The following is an 18,185-nucleotide window of genomic DNA, read 5'->3' on the forward strand; positions in this document are numbered from 1 at the left end:
GATCAGGAGGATTGTGGCTCAAGGCCAGCCTAGCAAAAAGTTTGGGAAACCCATCTCAACCAATAAAAGCTGGGCTTGGTAGCATGCACCTTTCATCCAAGCTACAAGGAAAATGGAAATGGGAGGATGACAGTCCAGGCTGGTGGCCAAGGCATGAATGCGAGACCCTACTCAAAAAATACTTTAAAAGCAAAAGGGACTAGGGGCATGGCTCAAGTGGAAGAGCCCCTGCCTTGAAAGCACAAGGCCTTGAGTTCAAACCCCCGTATGGCAATAATAATAATAATTGTATTATTGAATTTTAATATACATACTGCACATACATAACAACATAGTACAAAGGTGGGAGAGGGGTAGATTGATCCTGGAACAAAACAATAAAAAAGTAACTTTAAAAATATCAGAAAGATGAAGAGGAATTAAAGAAAAGATACAGAAAACAAATAGCAAAGTAGAAGATCAAATTCCAACCATATCAATAATATTAAAAATGAATGGATTAAACACTTGTTTTTTTTTTTTCTTCTAATGCTTTAAATATTTCACTCCATTCTCTTTTTGTAGGTATGGTTTCTGAAAATCTGATACAGTTCTTATCTTTGCCCCTGTGTGGTTAAGATGTGTCTCCTTCACCCCCAGCTTCCTTCAGTATTTTTTCTTTTATCTTTGATTTTCTGCAATTTGAAAATGGTATGCCAATGTTTAGTTGCAGGATATTTATTTTGCTTGGTGTTTTCTGAGCTTCCTGGATTTGTGGTTTGTTAGCTAACATTTAGGGGAATTCTGCCTGTTGTTTCAAACATTTCTTGTTTTCTTTTCTCCTCTTCCATTCCATTTATGTTATGTTACACTTTTTGGGAGGGAGGGTATATAAGACAAAGTTTCACCATGTAAACCAGGCTGCTCTGGGACTCCTGATCCTCCTATCTCCACCCCCAAGTGCTGGGATTATAGATGTGTACCCCAACACTCAGCTCTTATGTTATAACTTTTGAAGTCACACACAAGCTTGAAGATTCTTTCATCGGCTCTGTCTGGTCTACCAGTGAGCCCATTAAAGGCATTCTTCACACTTTTTAATCTAGCATTTCTTTTTGGTTCTTTTTTTCCACCCCCCCCCCATCGGGATTTGAACTCAGAGCCTCATGCTTGGTAGGGAGGCACTCTACCACTTGAGCCACTCCACCAGCCCCTTTTTTGTGTTGAGCATTTTTGAGATGGGGGTCTCAGGAACTATTTTCCTGGGCTGGCTTTGAACCATGATCCTCCTGATCTCTGCCTCCTGAGTAGCTAGGATTACAAGTGCTCAGCTAGTTCTTAAAATTTCCATCTCTCTGCTTACATTGCCCATCTTTCTTGCATACTGTCTACTTTATCCATTAGAATTGTTATCATAGTTGTTTAAAATTCTCAGTCTAATAATTCCCATATTTCTACCACATCTGAGTATGGTTCTGATGCTGGTTTGATGCTCTTCAAATGATGTTTTGCCTTTTAGTATGTCTTGTAATTATTTCTTGAGAACCAGACGTGGTATAGTAGGTAAAAGGAACTGTAGCAAATAGGCCTTGAGTAATGTGGTGGTCACATATGAGCCCTGAAATTAGGTCTCAGTCTTGGTGAGCATGTGCCTTTGAGCTGCCAACTTCACAGTGCTTCTCACACACTTGTAGATGGCTAGAGTGGGCTGGAATTGGGTATTTCCCATCTTCTGCATGGAAACTAGTGAAGATTAGAGTTGATATTCTCCAGGTTCGTTAGTCTCTGATATAACCCCGATAAGTTAAACTGTATAAAATTGCTTATCTTGAGGGCAGCTGTTGTTAAGAACATGTGCTCTGGTGAAGTTCAAAATGGGTGAGGGTATTTATTATTCACAGAAAACTAACAAAGATAGGGAAACAGTTTACCATTAGCCCAGTTTTATTATTATTAGTTTGTAAGTTGAAAGTAACTCAAATCAAAATTAGAGAATTTTTTTTAAAAAAGAACTTGAGCTGGGTGCTTGTGGCTCACACCTGTTATCCTTTACTTGGGAGACTGAAATAGGGAGGATTGCGGTTCAAGGTCAGCCTGGTCAAAGAGTTCAGGAGATCCCATCTCCAAAATAACTTAGAAAACTAAAACAAAAACCAAACTTCTTACTGTCTCTGGGTAATGAGATTAAAGGTGATTTTGGTTCTTGTTAATTTAGAAAATCTTTAAAATAAGTATAAACATTTAAATAAAAAGTATAAACCTTAAATGTTATTTTTTAAAAATTGTGTGCTGGGGGACTGGTGGAGTGGCTCAAGTGACAGAGCGCCTACCTAGCAAAGCCTAGCAAACATGAGGCCCTGAGTTCAAGCCCCAGTACTGCCAAAAAAAAAAAATGTAGGATATAATGGCTATATAATATTCACCGGTGGCTCACACCTGTAATCCTAGCTACTCGGGAGGCAGAGGTCAAGAGGATCACAGTTCAAAATTAGCCCAGGCTAACAGTTCAAGAGACCCTAGCTCAAAAAAACTCTTCACAAAAATGGGCTGATGGAGTGGCTTAAGGTGTAGGTCCTGAGTTCAAACTCCAGTACCGCAACAACAACAAAAAAAAGTGAATTGGAAGTGTGGCTCAAGTGGAGCATCTTCAAACTTCAGTATCGCCCTTTTCCCCCTCCAAAAAGTATTTGTGAGCTGGGGATATAGCTCAGTGGTAGAGTGCTTGCTTGGCATGTGCAAGGCCCAAGGTTCAATCCTCAGCACCTTGAAAAAAGGTAAAAATTGTTACCACCTGAAATGGCATTAATTGCATCGTGCACAAAGAGGAAAGTAAATGCACATCATGAATAGGCAGTTTTGGTGGAAAGAGGTGCATCCCCTGAACTGGCCACCAGGTGGCATTGTAGGCTGAATGCTGCCTCTTGCAGGCCTGCCTAAGAGCTGCAGTGTAGCAGTACAGCTAGGTTGAGGCTAGGAGGAGGCATAAGCCACTGATGCTAGTGAAGGATTTTATTAATTTTGGGAAAGCTTTTCTGAGGAAGAAAGAAAGAGATGGAATGGAAAAAATTGCAGACTTTTAGGGCAAAATGGACAAAAATGAAGCAGAATGAGATGACATTGGATCCATAGAACAGACTGAGAGACTCTTTTTTTTTTTTTTAGTGTATAGAATATTTTCATATATATATATATAGGACATTTTTCCCTTGGAATCTACAGGGTAGATAGGAAGCTACCTGTGTGGGCATTTTAGATTCAGAAATAAATCTAGGCTGAAGTGGGATATTAATGTTGAGTTCAGAAAGGTCACTTCAGGGTCTGTGTTCTTATTATTGAAAGAAAGTTTTAAATGGAATTCTGGGATTTAAAGGTGATTTAGTATTATCTTTTTCTTTTTAAATAGCTGTCACAGGAGGTCTTTTCAGAATAAACTTAGGCATTCGAGGCCTAGTGGCTGGTGGTATAATTGGAGCCTTATTGGGGTAAGTGTTGTGGTTTGATTCTAAATTCATACAACTTTTATTAATGCCTTGCCTTTAAAATAATTTGAACAGTTTCATTACTACAGCAAAGTTGAATGTGTGAGTACTTTGGAGCTCCATGTTACCCTTTCCTCAGATTCACTGATTGTTAGCATCTTGCCATATTGTTTTTTCTGTATGTGTGGGGAATGTGCATATATTTCTTTTTCTTTTTTCTTTTTCCTTTTTTTTTTTTTTTCCTTGCTTTTTGACTAAACCATTGGAGACCTCATGATACTTCACTCCTAAATACATCAGCATTTGTCTCCGAGGATGAAATCATAATACAATTGTCACAATAAACATTATTCCAATGCACCTAAGGTAGAGTGTATATTCAAAACTACTCAATTACCACAATAATGCCCAGAACATTTCTCAATTTTCTTTGTCCCCTCGTGATTAGATTTAGGTTAAATGTTTTTGTTGGGAATGCAACATAGATGAAATCTGCCCTCTGTATGTTACATGAAGAGACATTACATTACCCATTGTAAATGGTGTTAACTCCAATTACTTGATGTTTTGGCTTTATATTCTGTTTAACAAATTACCATTAATTTAGCTGTTTAATACAACACCCATTTGTAATCCTACAATTCTGTAGATCCATAGTCTACGTGGTCATAGATGACTCCTCTGGTCAGGGTTTCACAAGGTCAAAATCATGGTATTGGCCAGGCTGTGCTGTTGTGTGGAGGCTCTGGAGAAGAATCTGCTAAAGAAGCTCATTCAGTTTGTTGACAGAATTCCTTGTCTGTAGCTCTGAGGTTCCTGTTTCCTTGCTGGCTGTCAGCCAGACTCTGCTTTCTGTTTCTCTCCATGCCATCCACATTCCTTTTCATGGGCCCCCTTCATGTTCACAGCAGCTGCAGCACCTTGACTCCTTCTCATGCTTTCATCTTTTGCTTTCACTCTGCCAGAGAAAACTCATCTTTCTTTTTTTTTGGTGGTGATACTGGTGTTTGAACTTGGCCTCATGCTTTCTAAGCAGGCACTCTATCCCTTGAGCCACACCCCCAGCCCAGACTCATCTTTTCAGGAAATATCCAGATAATCTCTTTTCTGATTAACTCATTCAACTGATTACTCACCTTAATTACATCTGCAAAATCCACTTTTCCTTGTAACATAATCATAATTTCTCATCATATTCACAGTGGAAGGATTAGGTCAGCAAATTGGGGGAAACTATTTTAGAATTCTGCCTACCACACTCAGTTAAGGTGGTGCCTATAAATTTCTCCATTGCAAAGATGACTAGTAAGCAGTGTGTAGGGTGAGGCTGTGTGAGTGTTCTCCTCTCTTGCTGACTTTGCTCTAGTGATGGTCCATACTGCAATCGGTTATTAGAAAAGTGGTTATAAAATGTTGATGTGCTACTTCGTCAGTCCTTCTGTTTTCATCAGTTGATGTTCATTTGAATAAAAGTGTTCTCCTTCCCCTCTACCTGCCAGCAGAGATGAATGGCAGGTTCTTGGTATCACTGAAGAAAGAATTCACACAGAAAAATTTTATCAGAGCAAGATTTATTTGAAGAAAATGCAACAAGTGTGAGGCCCTGAGTTCAATCCCCAGTACCACCAAAAAAAAAAAAAACAAAAAAAAAAGAAAGAAAAAGCAAATGCAGAAGTGAACACACCCCCATAGGAAACTGAGCGTGAGAAGCTTGACCAAGAACTAAAGTGCCAATGCAAAAAGCAAAAGTACACCCTCCGAGTAGGGTGAGGGCAGACAACCCCACCAAGCACCCAAGTGCACCAAGCTCTTTGGTCTTAGGCACTTTTAAGGGCTGTAGGTGATTAGATGTATTAATTTTATGTACAAACATGTATGGATTTCTGAGATGTGGGAGGACATTTCCAAGAATCAGGGAACTAGGAGTAGTTTACCTACTAAGTAATATACAAAAATTGCAATTTGAATATAATGAGATGTAGGTGAGGCCTCTGGCTAACCTTTAGGATTAGGAAAGAACTTGTTAGGGACTGTTAGCCACTGTTCCAAGAGGTAGCCCAACAGGATAATAGTGGAACACGATGTTTGGGAAAATGTACCCAGGTATGTGGTGCACATTCTTGCTTACCCCTTGTGTTTTTGTTCCCTTTCTGCCTGCCAACTCCAACTCATACCTAACCACCCTCTCTTCCCATCTTTTTTTGGGAAGGGGTACTGCAATATACTGTAAATTCTTTTTGAAAATATTCAGGCTGGGCACCAGTGGCTCACGTCTGTAATCCTAGCTACTTGGAAGATAGTGATCTGGAAGATCATAGTTCGAAGCCAGTCCCGGGCAAATAGTTCTCAAGACCCTATCTCAAAAATACCCACACAAAATAGGACTGAGAGAGTGTCTCAAATTGTTGAGCACATGAGTAGCAAGCGCGAGACCCTGAGTTCAAACACCAGTACTGCCAAAAAAAATTAAAAATTAAAATAAAAAATATTCAGCATTTCATAATTCACTGCTTACATTTTTGTTGTAGTGTTAATATGCCAACTCTTGAAGGCAAAAGTTGTCGAAGTTAGCAAAAACATTTTTTGGCAGTACTAGGATTTGAACATAGGGCCTAGTACTCACTGGGCAGGCCCCACTTGAGCCATGCCCCCAGCTCAATTTTTTTTTGTTGTGGTAAAAAAACACATAGTGTTTACTGTCTTAACCATTTTTAAGTGAACAGTTTGGTAGTGTTAAGTATATTATATTGTTGTGTAGCCAGTCTCCAGGATTTTTTCATCTTGTAAAACTGAAACTATACTTACTAAACTGTAATTCCTTCCTCCACTTTCCCAGCTCCTGGCATCCATCTTTCTACTTTCTGTGTGTTTGACTACTCTAGGTAGTGGAATCATATAATATTTATATGAGTGGAATTGTCCAGTCTTTGTCCTTTGTACCTAACTTAGTTGAATTAATAATAACAACCCTTGAGGTTTATCCTTATTGTAACAATGACAGGATGTTCTTTTTTTGTTTTGTTTTTGGTTTATGCAGTTTTATTGAGTAAAAAAAATCAATTACTAGCAAAGCTGTTAGTTGATTACTCATTCATTAACAACTTGTATCCTTTATTCAGTGCTATATCAAATAGTATATTGAAAAATAGATTAATAGGTCCAAACCTGCTGATAATTTAAATGAAAATTACAAAATGTTTTGAGACACTATTTTGGAATACAAAGTGTTCGTCAATTTCCATCCTCTGTAGAAATACATCACACTTTCTATTGTGCTGATGTTACAGATTCAATACCAGTTCTCCAGCCACATCAGTTATAAGCATAAAGTGTATCAGGTAGCCTCAAATCTTAAAGAATAGATCTGCTAGAATATTGCTACGTCCTTTGAAATGGCAAATAAGCATCCATCCCCCTTCCTGCAGATGATTTCTTCAGCATATTACAGCAGGGAGGAATGGTTTATCTCATAACAAAGTTAGAGCGAAAACATAGGCCACATAATACACATGTCCATTTTTTTAATTTTTTCTGGGCCTTGGGCAACTGTTCTCTTTGTAACTACTTTACAGTTTCTGGGAGCAGTTATTATCCAAAGCCAGAAAACGTTAATCTATTCAGTTGAGCATGTGAATGAATGGAGAGAGGTAAACAAAAAGATGAAGTCTGACAGTAGAGCATCCAGATAAGAAACTCAAAAAAAAGAATAGTAATCTTGATCATACTAGGGATTGAGCTACAACCCCAAGCAAAAAGGGAACAATAATTTAAATTCCAGGTATAACGTGTATTTTTCTGACTTTAAGATACTTTAAGAAAGCATCACATGACATGCTTCTGAGTCCATTCTCAAGATATTCTGTTGTACTTATCTCTGTTTTATAGATGTGTGCAATCTGTGGTAGTAGTGTTCCCCAGGGTGGTCTAAGGAGACCCTGGTCCAGAAGATGTCTTGCGTCTCTCCAAGAGAATTGCATGAAACACAGATTGCAAAGCAGTAGCAAAGCTTTATTAAATGAAAAAGGAAAGAATAGGCACCACAAAAGAAAGAGTGGTAGGCTCTTCTGACCAGATGGCACAGAAGCCCCTGTCTTTGTTCAAAGGGCATGGCGAGACAAATCTGGGCCATCTTTGCAGGAGGGGCTAGGGTGATTGACAGGATTGATCAACAAGGTCTTGTTATATAACATGGGGCATTCTGTGTATGCACTTATGCTGATTCCCAGGAGTTTAATTGTATGTTTGAGATGTGACCAATATTCATGAAGAGGAAGATAGCCTTGAAACAGGGCCATAAAACATGGTAAACTGTCAATTAAAAGCTGTAACCTGGAACAGAACTGTGAGAGAGCCATGCAAAAGTTCAGGACTGAGATGAAAGGCACCATGCAGAGGTAAGCAACCATTCCTGCCTTTCTTTGTCTCTACTTGTAAATAAACTTTCCAAAGTAGGCCTTCCCTGTTGTTCTTATCTAAACAACATTAGGTCCCTAGCTCACTAGCAGCCCAGTTAACCTAAACAATCTAACTCACTGGTTAGGACACCAAAACCTGAGCACATCTTTGTAACCTGATGCCCTGCACTACCTTTTAAATGTCTTGTGAATCCTTTGTTCAGGGCTCAGACACAGGTAAACTAGCGGGTGGGCCTGCTACTAGTGTAAAAATAAAATCTGAGTTCTCCAGACACTCCTCCGAGTGTCGCTTGGTTTCTTGTCTGACTATATTGCCACAACATCTTTCCCCCCCTTGATGCTTTTTCCACTTTTGGACAAGCATCAACACTAGGCTTTAGAATTCCACAGGGTTCTTGTTGTCCCAAATGCCTGTATTGTGTTACTAAGAGCTGCAACTTTATCGCCTCCATCTGGGAGCTAATAAACTGAGTTATGGCATTAAGAATGCATGGACCAAATATCAGTGCCAATAGAAGCATAAAGATAGGGCCAGATAATGGAACGAGCCTTGATGCCCAGTTCCAGATATTGCTTCATCTGTTCCAAGAATTTGCTAATTCCTGCCTCCTATGTGCGACTCGGTCCTGCAATTGCTGAGTCATATCCCTGACTATTCCCGACTGATTTACATAAAAGCACAACACTCCTCTTTTAAGAAAAGGCAAAGCCCTCCCTTTTTTTTTTTTTTTTTTTATTTTATTATTCATATGTACATACAAGGCTTGATTTATTTCTCCCCCCTGCCCCCACACCCTCCCTTACCACCCACTCCACCCCCTCCCGCTCCCCCCCTCAATACCCAGCAGAAACTATTTTGCCCTTATCTCTAATTTTGTTGTAGAGAGAGTATAAGCAATAATAGGAAGGAACAAGGGGTTTTGCTGGTTGAGATAAGGATAGCTATACAGGGCATTGACTCACATTGATTTCCTGTGCGTGGGTGTTACCTTCTAGGTTAATTCTTTTTAATCTAACCTTTTCTCTAGTTCCTGGTCCCCTTTTCCTATTGGCCTCAGTTGCTTTAAGGTATCTGCTTTAGTTTCTCTGCATTAAGGGCAACAAATGCTAGCTAGTTTTTTAGGTGTCTTACCTATCCTCACCCCTCCCTTGTGTGCTCTCGCTTTTATCATGTGCTCATAGTCCAATCCCCTTGTTGTGTTTGCCCTTGATCTAATGTCCACATATGAGGGAGAACATACGATTTTTGGTCTTTTGAGCCAGGCTAACCTCACTCAGAATGATGTTCTCCAATTCCATCCATTTACCAGCGAATGATAACATTTCGTTCTTCTTCATGGCTGCATAAAATTCCATTGTGTATAGATACCACATTTTCTTAATCCATTCGTCAGTGCTGGGGCATCTTGGCTGTTTCCATAACTTGGCTATTGTGAATAGTGCCGCAATAAACATGGATGTGCAGGTGCCTCTGGAGTAACAGTCTTTTGGGTATATCCCCAAGAGTGGTATTGCTGGATCAAATGGTAGATCGATGTCTAGCTTTTTAAGTAGCCTCCAAATTTTTTTCCAGAGTGGTTGTACTAGTCTACATTCCCACCAACAGTGTAAGCGGGTTCCTTTTTCCCCGCATCCTCGCCAACACCTGTTGTTGGTGGTGTTGCTGATGATGGCTATTCTAACAGGGGTGAGGTGGAATCTTAGTGTGGTTTTAATTTGCATTTCCTTTATTGCTAGAGATGGTGAGCATTTTTTCATGTGTTTTCTGGCCATTTGAATTTCTTCTTTTGAGAAAGTTCTGTTTAGTTCACCTGCCCATTTCTTTATTGGTTCATTAGTTTTGGGAGAATTTAGTTTTTTAAGTTCCCTGTATATTCTGGTTATCAGTCCTTTGTCTGATGTATAGTTGGCAAATATTTTCTCCCACTCTGTGGATGTTCTCTTCAGTTTAGAGACCATTTCTTTTGATGAACAGAAGCTTTTTAGTTTTATGAGGTCCCATTTATCTATGCTATCTCTTAGTTGCTGTGCTGCTGGGGTTTCATTGAGAAAGTTCTTACCTATCCCTACTAACTCCAGAGTATTTCCTACTCTTTCCTGTATCAACTTAAGAGTTTGGGGTCTGATATTAAGATCCTTGATCCATTTTGAGTTAATCTTGGTATAGGGTGATATACATGGATCTAGTTTCAGTTTTTTGCAGACTGCTAACCAGTTTTCCCAGCAGTTTTTGTTGAAGAGGCTGCTATTTCTCCATCTTATATTTTTAGCTCCTTTGTCAAAGATAAGTTGCTTATAGTTGTGTGGCTTCATATCTGGATCCTCTATTCTGTTCCACTGGTCTTCATGTCTGTTTTTGTGCCAGTACCATGCTGTTTTTATTATTATTGCTTTGTAATATAGTTTGAAGTCAGGTATTGTGATACCTCCTGCATTGTTCTTTTGACTGAGTATTGCCTTGGCTATTCGTGGCCTCTTGTGTTTCCATATAAATTTAACAGTAGATTTTTCAATCTCTTTGATGAATGTCATTGGAATTTTGATGGGAATTGCATTAAACATGTAGATTACTTTTGGGAGTATAGACATTTTTACTATGTTGATTCTACCAATCCATGAGCATGGGAGATCTCTCCACTTTCTATAGTCTTCCTCAATCTCTTTCTTCAGAAGTGTATAGTTTTCCTTGTAGAGGTCTTTCACATCTTTTGTTAGGTTTACGCCTAGGTATTTGATTTTTTTTGAGGCTATTGTAAATGGAATTGTTTTCATACATTCTTTTTCCGTTTGCTCATTGTTAGTGTATAGAAATGCTAATGATTTTTCTATGTTGATTTTATATCCTGCTACCTTGCTATAGCTATTGATGATGTCTAGAAGCTTCTGAGTAGAGTTTTTTGGGTCTTTAAGGTATAGGATCATGTCGTCTGCAAATAGGGATATTTTGACAGTTTCTTTACCTATTTGTATTCCTTTTATTCCTTCTTCTTGCCTAATTGCTCTGGCTAGGAATTCCAGTACTATGTTGAATAGGAGTGGAGATAGTGGGCATCCTTGTCTGGTTCCTGATTTTAGAGGGAATGGTTTTAATTTTTCTCCGTTAAGTATAATGCTGGCTGTAGGTTTGTCATATATAGCTTTTATAATGTTGAGGAACTTTCCTTCTATTCCTAGTTTTCTTAGAGCTTTTATCATGAAATGATGTTGGATCTTATCAAAGGCTTTTTCTGCATCTATTGAGATGATCAAGTGGTTTTTGTCTTTGCTTCTGTTAATGTGGTTTATTACGTTTATTGATTTTCGTATGTTGAACCACCCCTGCATCCCTGGGATGAAGCCTACCTGGTCGTGGTGAATAATCTTTTTGATGTGTTGCTGAATTCGATTTGCCATTATTTTGTTGAGGATTTTTGCATCAATGTTCATTAAGGAGATTGGCCTATAGTTCTCCTTTTTGGAGGTGTCTTTGCCTGGTTTTGGGATAAGTGTAATAGTGGCTTCATAAAATGTGTTTGGCAGTTTTCCTTCCCTTTCTATTTCATGGAACAGTTTAAGGAGGGTTGGTATCAGTTCTTCTTTAAAGGTCTGATAGAATTCAGCAGAGAATCCATCAGGTCCTGGACTTTTCTTTTTGGGGAGACTCTTGATTGCTGCTTCAATTTCATTTTGTGTTATAGGTCTATTCAGGTGATTAATTTCCTCTTGGTTCAGTTTTGGATGATCATATGTATCTAGAAATCTGTCCATTTCTTTTAGATTTTCAAATTTATTTGAATATAGGTTCTCAAAGTAGTCTCTGATGATTTCCTGGACTTCCATGGTGTTTGTTGTTATCTCCCCTTTTGCATTCCTGATTCTACTAATTTGGGTTTTTTCTCTCCTCATTTTAGTCAGGTTTGCCAGGGGTCTATCGATCTTGTTTATTTTTTCAAAGAACCAACTTTTTGTTTCATTAATTCTTTGTATGGTTTTTTTGGTTTCTATTTCGTTGATTTCAGCTCTTATTTTTATTATTTCTCTCCTTCTATTTGTTTTGGGATTTGCTTGTTCTTGTTTTTCTAGGAGTTTGAGATGTATCATTAGGTCATTGATTTGGGATCTTTCAATCTTTTTAATATATGCACTCATGGCTATAAACTTTCCTCTCAAGACTGCCTTAGCTGTGTCCCATAGGTTCTGGTAGGTTGTGTTTTCATTTTCATTGACTTCTAGGAACTTTTTAATTTCCTCTTTTATTGCATCGATGATCCATTCTTCATTAAGTAATGAGTTATTTAGTTTCCAGCTGTTTGCATGTTTTTTGTCTTTACTTTTGTTGTTGAGTTCTACTTTTACTGCATTGTGGTCAGATAGTATGCATGGTATTATTTATATTTTCTTATATTTGCTGAGGCTTGCTTTGTGCCCTAGGATATGATCTATTTTGGAGAAGGTTCCATGAAGCCCTCCCTTTTTTGGCAGTGAGTATATCCAACCTCTCCAGTTTTGGAGGACCACTGATGCTAGGGAGTCCAGTTGGTCCTGCATAGTCGTTACAGACTTTGCCACTTGCTCTATGTCACTTGTTAGCTCTGTGGATAACTGATTATAGTATGCAGCTGACGAGGCAATTCCCCCTATGCCTGTTCCTATCCCAGCCGTTATCCCCAGTCAGATCAATAAGGGTATAAATTGGATAGCTCTCTTTGACCGTGAGTGAGCTACTAAAAGCACGGGGAGGGTCTGATTATTGGGTATTATGTTTATTTGGGGGATGAGGAATGCCACTGTACAGATGCCCTTCCAGTTAGCTGGCAAGCACTGATAAGCGAGGGTCCCACAGACAAAAAAGATTCCCAGGCTGCTGCACCATAGCCTGTCAACTGTACATCTAATGGTGGTAGTGGTACAGTTTTGAACTTGAGCGCATTGGTCAGCAGTCAGTTCCCCAATAGTATCCTTTTGAGTTGTAGATACAACTAGGGGCTTTTTGGAATAGCTATATATTTCTTACTCTGGGTTTTGTACTGGTAGAGTTGAGAGGAGCTTCATGCCCACTCTGGTTGAGGAGGCTTACCATGGTTGCTACATATTGGAGAGGACCTGAGGACATGCAGAGCCAGCAATCGCCCGCCAATGGTGGGTTCATAAAATTAAGAAGGCGGTGGGTTGCATTTAGCAGGTTGTACAGTTGAGGTTCCAGGTTAAGTTCCCCTGTTCCAGGGGATGGAGGGGGGATCCTTAACAGGGACCGTGGAGGTGGCAGATCAATGTCTTCTGTATGCTCATATCCGCCTAGGTAATCACCTTTGGGTGGCCCTTCCAGCTCCGTGACTCTCCCCTTAGTAAGTTGATATGGAGGTGGGGTGGAAGGGTAAGGTGCCCAGACATAACGGGGTTTATTTCCTCCCCCTGTCATTGGGTTCCATGCCTTTAGGGGGTCCCCGTTTTTCTGCCAGCAAACTGTCTGCCCTATAGTGCCTTTGTTCTTACACGATCCAGTCAGACCTGTCAGCTTTCCTTTGTAGTAAACCGTCCCTCCCGTGGTGCATTCAGAAATTGACATGTTCCACACGGGTGACAGATACTGATAAAAGGTGAAGGTATACCTCAGTTTTCCCTGGAAGGAAAGTGGCCTTATGCAAGCTGAGCAGTCATCCTGGCCTCCCATTTGGACAGCCTCAAAATGTAGCAGAGTTAGAAGGCAGTAGTACATCAGAGACCTCATGCTCGAGGTTGGAATCTAGGCTGCAGACAATACCGCACAGCGGTTAGGCTCCCAACTATGAGGAGATAACAGAAAGCTAATAGTAATCTCTGGCCTAAGTTCCAATCCTGGGGAGCAGTGACAGCCAGTCCTGGAGCAAACAGTATAGCAACAACGCTAATCAGCAGGATAGGGTATGGGTGACAGAACAGGGGATACATCTGTGTCCTGGTGGACAAATCCTCAGGCTTCATTGACCAACCAGCATCCAGGATGTCCAGGATGTGGTTGGGGCAGGGCTTGGAGGTCTCTCGGGCAGTGGCATTCCACTGTGACGTCCTCTGGAGCCTTAATCCCAGGGGTTAGTTGAATCGCGGACTGCCTGCCAGTCGTTGGGGTCCACGGGAGCGGCAGCCTTCTTTATCCGGGAGTGATGAATCCAAGGAGTGATAACTGTAACCTTAACAGCTGTAGGAGTTGCTAATATTACTAGGTAGGGACCTGTCCAGCTAGGTTGGAGCAGTTCCTTTTTCCAATCCTTTGTCTATACCATTTCCCCTGGTTGGTGGGGATGGGCTCAGTTACCCACAGGGATTGGGGCTCTTTCTAAAACCTCCCGGGAAATGTGACGTAGGGTTGTCCCTAAGGCCTGGAGATGTCGAGACACATCTAGACTCCCAATTTGCCTGGGGTCCCCTCTGAGCCTGTTTATTATGGGAAGGGGTCTGCCATAGAGAATCTGAAAGGGTGAATAGCCAGAGGGTCTAGGGGTACATCGTGCCCTAAGCAGGGCTAAAGGTAGCATGTCTACCCAGGGAGATTGTGTCTCTTGGCAGAGTTTAGCTAAGGTAGTTTTAAGGGTTCGATTCATGCACTCTACTTTCCCTGAACTCTGGGGCCTGTACACTGTATGGAGTTTCCATTTTATTTTTAAAATCTTGGCCAGGCTCTGAACTATTTCTGCCACAAAGGCTGGCCCATTATCTGACCCAATAGAAAGGGGAAGTCCGTATCTGGGGATAATTTCTCTGAAGAGAGCCTTTACTATCTCTCATGCCTTCTCTGTGTGTGTGAGGTAAGCTTCAACCCACCCTGAGTAAGTGCAGACAAGGACCAGGAGGTACCGGTACCCTTGACAGGGCTCGACCTCTGTGAAGTCCACTTCCAAATCCTCAAAAGGCATGGTGCCTGTAGTTTGTACCCCAGGGCTTGGCCTAGGCCCTTGACTCTCATTGTTTCGTGCACATGTGATGCACTAGACTCACTTGGGCACACAGGGTGGGGAGCTTGGGAATGAAATAGTATCTGTCCAGTAGTTTTTCCAGGGCCGTTTTCCTCAAGTGTGTTAGCTCGTGCTGTTGTTTTACCAGAGTGACTGCTACAGCACTGGGGACAAAGAGTCTCTGGTCAGGCAACTTCCACCAGCCCCCTTCTTCTTTTATTCCCTTTCCATCTTTTGCCCATTGTTGTTCTTCCTTGGTGTAATTTGGAGTGGGAGGCAGCTCCGGAGCCAGCAGAAGCTTGGCGGTCTGCTTTGGCACTTCGGGGGAGCTCAGTTCTTCTGCTGCCCTTTTTGCCGCTTGATCTGCCAGGCGGTTTCCTCTACTAACACAGTCCATGCCCCTTTGGTGGCCTCTGCAGTGCATGACAGCCACTCGAGATGGTTCCCAGACTGCATCTAGCAGTTGGAGAATTTCTTCTTTGTTTTTAATCTCCTTTCCCCCTGCTGTCAGCAATCCTCTCTCTCTTTGTATATTGCTCCATGCATGTGCAGGGTGGCAAAGGCATACTTAGAATCTGTATAGATGTTTACCTGCTTTCCCTTTGCATATCATAATGCCTAAACCAACACCCAAAGTTCAGCTCATTGTGCAAACCAGCTTTGTGGTAGGGCTTCAGCCTGTATAATGTTGTCAGCAATGGTGACTGCAAATCCGGCCTTTCTTCGTCCGCTGTGGACGAAACTGCTTCCATCTGTGAAAAGTTTGAGCTCTGGATCTGAGAGGGGAACATCCATCAGGTCTGGCCTGCTAGAATACACTTCGTCCATCACCTCTTCGCAATCATGATCTGGAAGCCCTTCCACTGTTGGCAGGAAAGTGGCAGGATTTAAAGTTCTTACAGTCTCTAGTCTGACTCGTGGATTTTCACATAGTAATCCTTGGTAATGGGCCATTCTGGAGCTGGTCAGCCATTTGTGGCCCTGTCCATTCGTTAGAGCTGCAACTGCATGAGGAACTTTGACATTAACGTCCTGTCCCAGAGTGAGCTTGTTAGCCTCCCTGATTAGGGTTACTGTGGCCGCCAGAGCCTGGAGACATGGGGGCTACCCAGAGACCACTGTGTCCAAGCGCTTTGACAGGTAAGCCACTGGACGTTACCAGACCTACCATTTGGATGAGGACCGCCAGAGCTGTGTGATTTTTCTAACAGACGAAGAGATTGAAAGGTCGTTTTACGTCTGGCAGCCCTAATGCAGGAGCGCTGGTTAACAGCCTTTTTATTTCATGGAAAGCCTTTTCTTGTTCAAGTCCCCAGTTTAGAGGGTCTTTTCCTGCTGTGGCCTCATAAAGTGGTTTGGCCAGGCTTGAATATCCAGGTATCCATATGCGACAGAATCCTGCCGCTCCCAGGAATTCTCAGGCCTCCTTCTTGGTCTTTGGCTGAGGGATGGAGCAGACAACTCGCTTCCTCTCCGGACCCAGGGTGCGCTGTCCCTCTGAGATGGTGAATCTGAGGTATTGGACCTCTTGTTGGCAAATTTGGGCCTTTTTCCGGGAGACTTTGTAGCCTGCCTCAGAGAGTTGGGTTAGCAGTGCCTTTGTCCCTTCCCAGCACTTCTCCTGGTCACGGCTTGCCCAGGAGCAGATTGTCCACGTATTGAAGCAAAGTGCAGCTTGGAATTTCTTCCGGGAACATTGACAAATCCGCTGCTAGGGCTTCCCCGAACAGGTTAGGGGAGTTCTTGAAGCCCTGGGGAATTCTAGTCTAAGTCATTTGCGTTTTTCTTCCAGTATGGGGGCCTTCCCATTCAAAGGCAAACAAGGGCTGACTAACTGGTGCCAGGCGAAGGCAGAAGGAAGCGTTCTTTAGGTCCAGGCAGGTGAACCAGCTTGCTTGTGGTGGTAGAAGACTCAGGAGAGTGCAGGGATTAGGGACTACTGAGTGCAGTGTGATAATGGCATTGTTGACTGCCGCAGGTCCTGGATTGGCCGGTATTCTCCCCCTGCCTTCTTGATGGGCAACAGTGGGGTGTTCCATGGCGATTGGCGGTCGATTAATATCCCTGCATCCTTCACCCGCTGTGGGCGGGTCTGAATTCCTAGGCTGCTTCCCATGGTACTGGACACTGCCTCTGTCTGACAGGGAGAGCCCTGGGCTTGAGTTCTACCGCTACAGGCGAATGATAGCGAGCCAGGCTGGGCCCAGTTCTCAGTCCAGACATTAGGAAACTCCTCCAGCAGGCAGATGGGCTTCACCAGGTCCCCCTTTTCATGGAGGTAGAGTTGCCATTCGTCTCCCGTGGGCATGGTCACTGCCATGATGAGGGTGTTTGGTCCCCTCATGGTAAGATTTGCAGGCCCTCCCTGGGTGAAGGTGATTTGGGCTCTGAGCTTTGTGAGTAAGTCCCTTCCCAGCAGAGGAATTGGGCATTCTGGCAAATACAGGAACTCATGAGTCACCTCATGCCATCCGAGTTGGCATGTCTGGGGTTGGCAGAACTGCCGGGCTTGTCTGGGTGCCAGTGGCTCTGACTATTGTTGCTCTGCTCTGGGTGAGTGGGGCCACCAGCTTAGTGACCACAGAATGCTCTGCGCCCGAGTCCACCATGAAAATCCTTGGTTGGCCCCCCACTTTCATTTCGACCATGGGCTCTTGGGGGCCTAGTAGTAAGGAGCCCGGTCTTTCCTAGTCTGATCCAATTCCTGCTAGGCCAATGAGATCTTTGGCCTCCAGTTCGGGCTGCCATCCTCTCTTCTTTCCTGGAGCAATTCTGTTAGGCTCCGATGATGTCCTCTTGCAATGGGGACATTCATTTTTCCAGTGACCAGTCTCCTTGCATTAGGCACATTGGTCTCACCGGAGTGGGGTTCTCCCATTGGGTCTCCTCTTCCATGGTGGAGCTGACTGCTGAGTTGGGTCTGGCTTCCCCAGTGCTGCAGCCAACAAGGACACCTGGCTTTCATTCTTTTCTCAGCTTCCCGTTTTTCTTCATTTTCTCGGTTTATGAAGACTTTATTTGCCACTTCTAACAGCTTGGTGGCATTCATCCCAGTGAACCTTCAACTTTTTGAAGTTTTCTGCAAATGTCAGCATATGATTGAGTCACAAACGCCGTATTGACCATTCGTTGGTTTTCTGCAGCTTCCGAATCGAAGGGAGTGTATATTCGGAAGGCCTCACAGAGTCTCTCATAAAAATCAGTTGGTGTTTTCTCTGGCTTCTGGATAACTGCTGCAATTTTGGACCTGTTGGTAGGTCTCTTAGCTTCAGCCCTAAGCCCGTGTAGGAGGGCGACATGATACTGAGTAAGGTCTCCTCATCCTTCTACTTGGGACTTCTGCTGTATTGAAGTCCCAAGTGGCTCGAGCATCAGGGACCGCCTCTCTTGCCCATGCTTCTACA

General features: G+C 42.4%; 1 protein-coding gene across 2 annotated transcripts in view; it reads left to right on the plus strand.

Annotated features, from left to right (window-relative positions):
- Timmdc1 (translocase of inner mitochondrial membrane domain containing 1) overlaps positions 1 to 18,185 on the plus strand; it is a 48,881-nt gene that overhangs the window by 12,198 nt on the left and 18,498 nt on the right. For both annotated transcript variants that reach the window (XM_020176543.2, XM_074073220.1), the window contains one exon: positions 3,383 to 3,461. In XM_020176543.2, coding sequence (XP_020032132.2) covers positions 3,383 to 3,461 — 79 coding nt within the window. The remainder of the gene's footprint in view (positions 1 to 3,382; positions 3,462 to 18,185) is intronic.

This window comes from Castor canadensis, chromosome 5, assembly GCF_047511655.1.
Source record: "Castor canadensis chromosome 5, mCasCan1.hap1v2, whole genome shotgun sequence".
In the NCBI taxonomy this organism is placed as follows: Eukaryota; Metazoa; Chordata; class Mammalia; order Rodentia; family Castoridae; genus Castor; species Castor canadensis.